Raw genomic sequence first — 10,130 nt, 5'->3', positions numbered from 1 at the left:
TACATCAGGTGGCCACACAAATGACTCTAAATGAATGCTAATGTTGCTGCATGTCAATGTTTAAACATGCGATATTTTGCTAAAAGCTGGTAATTCTATATTCACATGGTAATAATTCAGGATGAAGGTCAGTGGTCGTATTAGTTTATTCTCCGTAAAAGTGCAACCTTTGTTTCACAGGTGGCAGAGGCCTACTGTTAATTACGGGTTTAAATTGTGGGCGAAGTAAACCGTCACAGCCTTTTAGGCCGTTTGGGCTTGCCGTAGTTTTGAGACTGCGCGCGTTGCAGCAGGGGCTGGTGGGAAATTAGTATTTTCACGGTGGGTTTAAGTTTGTTGTGTGCGCGCGCGCTGTGTATTTCCTCAACAAGCATGGCTCTCAACTTCCAGACGTCCACCCTTTCTCTGACTTTGCCGATTTCGTGCCAGATATGTCTCGGAAAGGTAACTCTTGTTCCCTCTTTTGTTTGTTTAAACAGTGAAACACATGTTATGCCTATGCACGGCGCGGACCGCTGCCTTAGTAACCCGACTGCTATTAGGTGCCCCGGTTTAACGTCAATAGGAGAGTATGCAGCTGCTGTTAGCTAGGTTAGCTAAAGTACCGTAACCCATTGGCTCCTGGCGGCAATGCGCCTCGTCGCCCCGGTTGAGTCACCATCTGTTGCTTGTTTCTCGCAGGTCAAGCAGCCGGTCATTTGTGCGAACCACCACGTGTTCTGTTCATCCTGCATGGAAATGTGGTTGAAAAAAACGAGCCAGTGTCCCACCTGCAGAGTCCCCATCACAGCGGAGAACCCCTGCAGGGAAATCATCGGTAAGGAACTCTGCGAGACACACGGCAGGAGAGCAGCCCGATACCAATGTTAAAATGGGGTGTGTTGGTGAAGTTGCGGATTCTGTCATTTTAGTTTAATACACTTGAGATTCATTCATATTATGCCAGTAAAACTGCCGTTCTTGTTATGCTAAAGCAGTGGCTCGCACACTTTTTCTGTCGCGCCCCACTTCGGAGGAACTAAAATATCACTTTGAGTTAAACCAGATTACTCCATCAGACAAAAACAATGTAAATAAAGTTGTGCAAAAAAAGAACAAATATTTGGCAAATAGCTTTTTGTGGCTGCAATTAACATGTCTTGCACTGGATATCTACTCATGATAATAACAATAAGTGCAACCTGTGAAAAACTAAACAAAAAGTTCAAATATTTGTCAACACAGAGTTTTACACTAAATATCTTTTCAGAACAATAATGTGCAAAACAAAATGAGTGCAGATATGCGTGAGCCATCAAGTTGTATCAGTCAATGGAACCTGATCTGGTCTGAGGCGGAGGACGCTGATGCTCTCTGCCTTGAATATTTGATTCATTCAGCTTTCCAAATGTGTCACTGAGAGGTCAATTTCATCAGCAAACTTAATAATTATAATTGAATTAATAAATTTGACAACAAAAAGTATATACATGTATTGCATTACAAAGATAAAATAAATGATAAACTGATTCACCTACTCTTTGCAGAATATTGTGCATGGATAATATCTGTACAATTGTATTGCACGATCCAGTATGACATGTCATCATATGACGGATGTTTAATGTCTCTGAGCTCAAAGACTCGCGACAACACGTTTCCTCGTGAGAGCCACTGAGCTTAATGTGAACAACTGAAGGATCCGGTCTCCTCAGAGTGAACACAGTGGTGCTTTCAGGGACCTTCTTTTTATGAAATTGACCATGCTGATAGCATCTGTCAAAACCTTGTGTGGTTCACACCACATCTAGCGCTTCTCTGTATGACAGTGTGTCCAATGCACATTTGGAGAGACACTCTTGACCAGTGCCTGCAAGCCCTTCCTTTTCCCTGCCATGGTCTGCGCACCATCTGTGACGTTGTGATCGCGCAACGTAAATATCTACACTTTTGTAATATGTGAAGTTCTCCGCACTCAAAGTGGCCTTTCATAGTTCCGTTTTTGGGCAGTAGCTCTATCAACGCCTTGTTTCACTTTAATCAAAGCTGAGTGATGTAACTTTATGATGTATTTTGTTAAGTCTGAACTGTTGCTGTGCTCATGTGATTCTGTTATAGGAGGCACAAATGAGAGTGATCACCATGATAGTCCTTCCACGACGAAATGCCTGAGAAAAACCAGAGGAGAACTGCTTTTGCGAGAGTATGAGGTATGTGTTCACCTTGTTTTCAGAACAATAACCAGCCGGTTGATGCTCTTGAGCAGATCTATCACAAGGTTTATCAACACAAAAACGTGGCTTACGCACTTGGTGGGACTTTTGATCCAGATTTGCCAATCTATTTATGTCTCAACAGAATGTCAGGTTTTCTGAAAACTTTAAATTAATGTTTTAGGTTAGTGTCCAGCTTTCGCGTTGCCAAAAATAGACCAAGACGTGTTTATTTTATTTAGAAGTTTCACACCGTTTCTCTCTGACAGGAGGAAATTGAAGGGTTCATCAGAGAAAATGAGGAGCTGAAAACAACAAATCAAAGTCTGGAGTCCCAGCTGAAGACCGCTCTGGATCCCTGCAGCGTGAATGCAGTGCAAACGGAAGACAAGAACATTGACCCCTGTGTTGTGGAAGAATGGATGAACAAGCTGCGGGCTGCCACCAATGTTTGTGACCAAGTAAAGCAGGACACGGATAGGCTAAAGGAGGTAAGTTACCTGTGCTAATCAATACATTGTATTGACATTACCTCTATTGTATTTGATCCTCAAAGGAAATTACAATATACAAATTTAGTCAGGAACTTGTGAAATAATATTTAACCTTTGTTCAAAAGTCATAAATATACTTATTTAGGCTTGCAGTATATGACCAATTATCATAAAAATGGCAATATTACGACTATTGGTCAGTCTACAGATTCAAAATGTTTTCTTAAGTTTTTTGAACAAAAAACAAACCGATCAGACAATCATGTTCAATTTTATTCTCATTTCTTTGTGGTTATTTATTGTTATTACAACTATTAACAATTATAATGTATTTCTTTGTTTTTTTTTATAATTCAAAATTATATACATGTTTTTGTGTACCTACCTAGTACAGGCAATACAGATAGGACACACACAACAAAAAGATATCAGGAATTATTAATGGAAATTATGTTGGCATTTTTTGCCCCTTTCCTAGTGATATCAAGGGCAAAATTATCTTTGTTAGGGGCCGTTTCGCCCTTTGCCCTCGTGTATTTCCGCCGCTGATACTAATGCATAACATGTTAGACATACCTGTTCATGTTGTTTGAGGGAATAAGACCCTTTTCCCAACTTACTTAGTTAACATCCTTGCACTGGTAAAGCTTGATGCGCTTATTGACTTGGAGGATACAAGGACAGTTTGTGTAATTATGCAACACGGGGTTGCACAACCAAATGCAGTTGTAGCCCATTTCTTACACTTGAAAAACATCACAATCTAAACAGTATTGCATTCTAGTGTATTTTTTTGTGTCTGAAGGAATGTAACCCAAACAATTCTCTGCAATATGGCCGATGTATTAAACATAAAGAAATCTACATCAGAGAAACACTGTTCCTCAACTTTGATTGTTTGCGCACAAAGCATCATTGAGGTAAACAGATTTAGTCTCCTCTCGTCCCAATGAAGTCCTACGGTCCGACCGTCAAGGGCAGCTTGATCTGGGATGCAACACCGGAGCCACGGGCCTATGTGGACACAACGGACCCCGACCTCCCGTTGCCGGGTTCGCCAACCGGGTGGTGGAAGAACAGCCTAAAGTCCTCACTGGGTTAGCTTAGCTTCCACCGCGTCTCCCCATCTTTCCACTTTCAGCCGCAGTTTGTTCGGCAGGGATTGCTGGGTGGTCAGCCATGGTTGAGTGTATTCTGTCTTGTGTCATGTGCTCCAGTCATACACACAAAAAAACAACAAATTAAGATTAAAATGCAGTGAAATTCATGTGATGCTTCTGTCATTAACATAAATACTATGCGTGATACATTTGTTGCTATGTCTTGTGCGAGTTATTTGTAACATTCTGCTAATATTTTTCTTTACCATCCTCAGGCAAATAAGGCATTACGATCTCAGAATGTCCACCTTGTACAGGAGAATATGAGATTAAAAGCAGAGGTGACAAGCAGGTCTCCTCAGAAGTAAGTATCTTTACATTCTTAAGACATGTTTTTATTTCAATATAATGTTATACACTCATTCAGTTGGAAAGAAACGCATACTTCTGAGACATCATCACGGGTAACTGCAGACAAAATGTACTTTTACAGATAGCTTCCCTGTCTTTGGCTTTGGGAGCATTATGCACTATTACACGTGTAAACATATCGGAAACGGTTGCTTGAGATATTAGAGCAGTGAGAGAGACAGTTGTCGGCGCTGGCCAATGCTACACTGTGATTGGCCAGTCTGTTTGAGGGGGTTGGACTTGCTAAAGGGTCTATTCAGTGTTTTGAGTTGGAGGCAGTGACTTGCTGCTAAAATGAGTAATTCCTGTCCGACTCCATGTGCCCTTTGTCAAATCCAAAATGGTCACAAGCTCTTTTCTAAATTGATATTCCAAAAAACATATTTATATTTGGATTCTACTTTCTTTTTCCTAATTTGCTATCTTGCACATATGCTCGGTCAAGAGCATGACGAATAAAAAAAGAAATGAAAAAGTGAAGCTATATATTAATTGAGCTTTTCTGTCATGATGAGCCAAGAACAACTTCAAGACACTATGATCTGTCCCCAGGTTTGGCCGTTGCACAGTGGCAGCGCTGGAAGCTAAAGTCCAGCAGCACGAGCGTGATGTGGACCACTTGACGAGGGCTCTGGAGCGCAGCGACCAGTACATTGAAGACCTGGAGTCTCGCATCAGAAAGTCTGAGAAGAGGGGCTTTGAAGGGCAGGAAGCATGCAAGGACGGCAAGGCTGAGTCTGAAGCACTCACACAACAACACAGAATCAACATGATGATGAGAAGCCTGAGTGACAATGAGAGGGAGTCAATCCTCAGCAATCCACTGGTGGAAAGTCGAAATTCCAGTTTGCTGCTCATGTCGTCTGCGGATCCCAAAGAGGCCAATAAGAATCTAACCGGAGAACAGAAAGACGGGGACTTTGAAAGCACCCTGTCCGACCCTTTGCCCACCACGCCGTCCTCTGCCTTCCGATCGCTCACTCTGAGAAGCCCTGGCATCCGTGAAAAGAAAGTTGCATTTAAACCAGCTTCTTATCTGAGGAAGCTTGATTTTGAAGAATGTCCTAGCCCTAACGAGAGCAGCAGCAGCAGCAGCTGCAGCAGCACCACCGCGGAGAACCAAATCAGCAGTCTCGACAAGTTCCCCAAAGGCTCGCCTGCAAATACTGACGAGGAACCCTCAAAGTCTGTCTTCTGGGTTGATTGGCAGAGTTCTAAATCTAATGACGAGTCCTGTCCGGATCCAAATGAAGATGGCTCGGATAAAGAAGCTGAAGCCGCAGCCCTTGAAGGCGATGAGTCCGGTGGTTTCCACATGTCCAGCGAGGCATCAATGGATGCGGCTTACCGGGACAAAATCTCCGAGTTGGACTCCATGATGTTGGATGGAGAGAGTTCCAGTAGCCGGGGATCCCAGCGCTCCCTGGCTTCCTCCCCGCGTGCAGACTTGGACAGCACTCTGGTCCCAGAAAAACAAACATGCCACGATGTCTCGACGAGTCGCGCCGGTGAAGCCGCGGTACATTGTGACCAGAAGAAACACTCGCCATCTAACAACATGCCCGTGAGTTCTAAAGAGGCTCCGAAAGGCTCACCAGAGGACAGTCTGCCGGTGTCGGGTAGTGAGAGTGGAAGCCGTGTCCCTGACTGCGGCCCCCCTCAGACGGACGAACTGTCCTTTGATTTGCTGTTTGATTCACTGGAAGAGAATAAGGCCGGTCCCTCCGGCTCTCTCAGTCCAGCAAGCCAGGACCACGATCATGTTAATTCCTCCCCTCCCGCCTCGTCCCCCAGCTGCACTGGTAAACCTGTGAACACACCAAGAGACAGACACGCACTGAACATCAGCCAGCCGGCAAAGAGGAAGTCTCACAGTTCCTTCAACACGAACAGTCCCACGAAACTCTCAAAGCTCATGTGAAGGTTTTAGAATAAGAACCTGCCCTCCACTGTCGTGTGTGTGTTTTGGGTCGGGCTTCACAAACCAAACGCGGGCCCGAGAAATTAACTCCACGTTTCTCCAGAATAAATTTGTGAGCGTGTTGGTCCTGTGTAAATTAATGTAATTTTGTCTATTATATTGCATAAACAAGACAAAATCTGATGGTTTTTGCGTGTTGTCCACTTCCAGGTCTCAGTGGCATTTACATGATTTTGAGGCTTTTCTGAATTTCTGTAAACTGAAAAACACATCTGTGCTGTTCCTTGTTACGCTGTATTGTGCACTTGTATGTGTTCATCCATCAAAGTTATTCTGTGTAAATGGTCCACCTGATAAGCTCTAAGATGGCATGCGACGCTGAAGACCGACGAACAGGACTGTCATGGAAAAACTAGTATTTCGAAATAAATATTGCAGTTTGTTAGGAAATAAAGTAGTAATGCAAGGAGAAACAATGTATGCCACTTATTTTTCTTTTTTCTGTATTATATGTGGTTTATATTAAATTCTTTTTGTATAGCCCATTATCACAAATTACAAATTAGCCTCGGAGTGTTTTACCATCTGTACACATATGACGTCCCAGGAGCTCACATCGGATCAGGAAAAACTCCCAAAAAATAGGAAAAAACCTTTCATATTTATGTTTGCAGTTCATGTGATTGAGCTCACGAATAACTTTCTGGACATTCAATGGGTTTCATAGGTTGGTCTGGTATCTGGTGGTCAATTCACCCATATTGTGATTTCTAATTGATTTCGGGATCAACATTTAGTACGTTGTCATTTTTAGTTTTTCCTCGCTCCTTTGGTGATGATTTGCATCACATTCAAATCACATTTATTATTTTCCTGCTCTTAAAAGGCTAAAACGCGTCGCCTGTAAACGCGGATGAGAGCATGTTGTAGCCTGTAACGACACGCATTAGAGACCACACACGCAAAGTAATTCCATTATAGTGCTAAGCGCCTTATTTATCATGCACATTTAACGATATCATGTATATTTCACATACCTCTAATCGCTGCATGCAATTTTAATTGGCTAGCCACTGTGGTTCGAATAAATTCAGTGTTAATTCATTGGGATTAATTAATTCCGGTAAAGACTGTGTACAAGGTTACGCCGGTGTATTAAATCAATTTGTTTAGTGCTCATCTGGCGATGACGCGCTTTAATGATGAGACGGCGGTCTCATTACTTCCAAGGGTTAAGATGTGAGAGACAGACGGGACAACGTCTGTGACTACACGTGAACACGTGCTATTGTTGTGAACAACTCAGTCTATGAAGTAGATGTATGTTAGACTCAATGTAAGATTAAAAGATCATCACAGATTATGTTAATGAAATAGTGCTTCAAAAACTCTTAATTCTATATTATAACAACTTGCTGAAATCAGATGGATAAACACCACTCTAAAAATAAAAGTGTTGATTCCGTTGTTTTAGGTAAAGAACAGGCTAAAGGCGTTTGGACCGGCGCAGGACTGCGGCTGGATGGAGTGAACCCTTACACACGCGTCTATTCTCCAGATGTGTACAGCTTGGCATGTGAGCAGTTTTTATCCGTCAGCCCATGCTCACTGGGTTCTGGCAGCGTTTAAGTCTCGCGAGAGCTGCCGAGCACGGGTTTTGACGAGATCTGAGGCGCTCAGGTGTAAGAGCCTCTCATCCCCAGCAGTGGGAAACAGTAGACAGATAAGTGCGTCTGAGAGACTGCAGGCATCTCTGTGATCTCCGGGCTCAAGGCTGCACTCCACGGCGAACTACACCGCATCATTACTGGATAGGCAAAGGGACCGCTGTGTATCTATGACTATTTTCCTGCTCTCGTAGCAGTTCCCCCCCCCCCCCTTCTTCCCGTGCACTTTAATTGGAGAAGCTCGCCAAGATGATGTCCATGAACAGCAAACAGCCGCACTACGCCATGCATCCCTCTTTACCCGAGCACAAGTACACCACTTTGCATTCCAGCTCGGAAGCTATAAGGAGAGCCTGTCTACAAACTCCACAGGTAAATTCCACCCGCAAAACTTCGACTTTGTCCTTTTTGTTGCATGTAGCGCTGAACGCGTAAAGGATGCTCCAAGGCACATTGAGCCAAGACGCGCACTTTAAGTTTTTTATTTGTTATTTATTTGTATGTATTCCGCGACAAGTACTCGGAAGAGTCTTATCTTTAAAAAGCATGTTCTCGAGAAGCCTGTCGTTACTGATTTTATAATATTTTGAATGACTTCTGGCTCCGTAAGTAACACTCCGGTTGTGTGTCGTCAAAATTGCAGGTACATGTATTCATGTTATTTTCTCTTCTCTGAGGTCTCCCCTCTTTCTCCGTGTCTTGCCCATCTCGCAAGTCGCAACCCTTCATTCCCCGTCCTCATCACCCATTTGGTTGCCTCCCCTTGCAGCTCCAAAACAACATATTTGCGAGCCTGGATGAGACGCTGCTGGCTCGCGCGGAGGCTCTGGCGGCCGTGGACATTGCGGTGTCCCAGGGCAAGACTCACCCGTTCAAGCCCGACGCCACCTACCACACGATGAGCACGGTGCCATGCGCGTCGAACTCCACTGTTCCACTGGCCCACCACCACCACCACCATCACCACCACCACCACCAAAACCAGGAGCACCAGGACATCATGGACCACATCACCTCGCCGTCCCTCGCCCTGATGTCCGGGGCGCACGACGGGTCCGGCGGAGGAGGCGGCGGTGGCGGCGGAGGGCTCATCTCCGCCTCCTCCGCCCATCCGCACTCACACATGCACGGCTTGAGTCACCTCTCCCACCAGGCTATGAGCATGAACTCGCCTCTCACCCATCACGGGCTCTTACCGGGCCATCACGGAGGGGGTCAATGCGGCCCAGGACTCACTAACGCCGGACTCCCCTGCATCAATGACTCGGACACAGACCCAAGGGAGCTGGAGGCTTTCGCGGAGCGCTTCAAGCAGCGGAGGATCAAGCTGGGGGTGACCCAGGCGGACGTGGGCGGCGCTCTGGCTAATCTCAAAATCCCCGGCGTGGGATCACTGAGCCAAAGTACAATTTGTCGATTCGAGTCGTTAACTCTCTCCCACAACAACATGATTGCGCTCAAACCTATCCTCCAGACCTGGCTGGAGGAGGCCGAGGGGGCCCAGAGGGAGAAAATGAACAAACCAGACATTTTTAATGGAGGGGAAAAGAAACGTAAGAGGACCTCGATAGCGGCCCCGGAAAAGCGGTCTTTGGAGGCTTACTTCGCGGTACAGCCTCGGCCGTCGTCCGAGAAAATAGCGGCTATCGCTGAGAAGTTGGACCTGAAAAAAAACGTGGTGCGAGTGTGGTTTTGCAACCAAAGACAGAAGCAGAAGCGGTTGAAATTTTCCGCAGCTCACTGATGGGCAAAGAAAATTAAAAGGAAAACAAACACAAAAAAGTACAAAAAAAGTTGTGTTTACTGAATAAGGGGACCAAGGGACACTCAGACACCATTTTCAGTCTTTTGTCTCCAGCGATTTTACACGTTGGTGCACAGTGGGCTTTAGATACCTGCATTGCGAGGCTTCATATATCTTGTTTATTTTCACGTTATCGGTGAATGTGAAGTATGCAAATAACAGATTACACAAGTTTCGCTCCGTTGTCACGAGGGGAAAGTTTAGCGACGTCGACATTGCCTTTTAACACCCGTGGAAAGAGGTAATTTGCTATAGCGATTTATTTTATCCTAATAGGCCTATTATTTGAAGTATAGCCATTTACGAATTACCTCATTGATTGTTGAACTGTGTTTTTGTTGGGTTTGATTTTTTTTCGTTGTTGTTATAGAATAATTCATGAATCTCTTAATTTATTTATGTGTTCATTTATTCTTATTCGGAGGCTGCTATGAACTCAAATTTAGTTGCAAACTTTTATTGTAAACGAAAAAAATAATAATGATGTTTAGGCCTGCATGAAAACCTATAATTCACAGGCAGTCAGTTGGCCTCGATAGGC

General features: G+C 44.4%; 2 protein-coding genes across 2 annotated transcripts; both read left to right on the top strand.

Moving 5' to 3' along the window:
- Window positions 1-325: 325 nt before the first annotated feature.
- Window positions 326-7,222, top strand: obi1 (ORC ubiquitin ligase 1). Its single transcript, XM_056412617.1, has 6 exons — window positions 326-444; window positions 682-817; window positions 2,098-2,189; window positions 2,462-2,683; window positions 4,062-4,150; window positions 4,750-7,222. Exons 1-6 carry the CDS (start codon window positions 373-375, stop codon window positions 6,116-6,118), a joined length of 1,980 nt encoding a protein of 659 aa, XP_056268592.1. The 5' UTR covers window positions 326-372; the 3' UTR covers window positions 6,119-7,222.
- An 812-nt stretch (window positions 7,223-8,034) lies between these two features.
- On the top strand, window positions 8,035-9,529 carry pou4f1 (POU class 4 homeobox 1). Its single transcript, XM_056413177.1, has 2 exons — window positions 8,035-8,157; window positions 8,555-9,529. The coding sequence occupies exons 1-2, from the start codon at window positions 8,035-8,037 to the stop codon at window positions 9,527-9,529; spliced, it is 1,098 nt and encodes a 365-aa protein (XP_056269152.1).
- The last annotated feature ends 601 nt before the right edge of the window (window positions 9,530-10,130 follow it).

The sequence above is a fragment of the Pseudoliparis swirei genome, chromosome 4, assembly GCF_029220125.1.
Source record: "Pseudoliparis swirei isolate HS2019 ecotype Mariana Trench chromosome 4, NWPU_hadal_v1, whole genome shotgun sequence".
Lineage (NCBI taxonomy): Eukaryota > Metazoa > Chordata > Actinopteri > Perciformes > Liparidae > Pseudoliparis > Pseudoliparis swirei.
This window is presented reverse-complemented; position numbering and strand designations above follow the sequence as displayed.

Coding starts and splice junctions, on each gene's coding strand:
- pou4f1 (XM_056413177.1), top strand. CDS start 8,035: ATGATGTCCATGAACAGCAAACAGCCGCACTACGCCATGCATCCCTCT. Junction 8,158..8,554: donor CCTGTCTACAAACTCCACAG/GTAAATTCCACC, acceptor CTCCCCTTGCAG/CTCCAAAACAACATATTTGC.
- obi1 (XM_056412617.1), top strand. CDS start 373: ATGGCTCTCAACTTCCAGACGTCCACCCTTTCTCTGACTTTGCCGATT. Junction 818..2,097: donor CCCCTGCAGGGAAATCATCG/GTAAGGAACTCT, acceptor ATTCTGTTATAG/GAGGCACAAATGAGAGTGAT. Junction 2,190..2,461: donor TGCTTTTGCGAGAGTATGAG/GTATGTGTTCAC, acceptor TCTCTCTGACAG/GAGGAAATTGAAGGGTTCAT.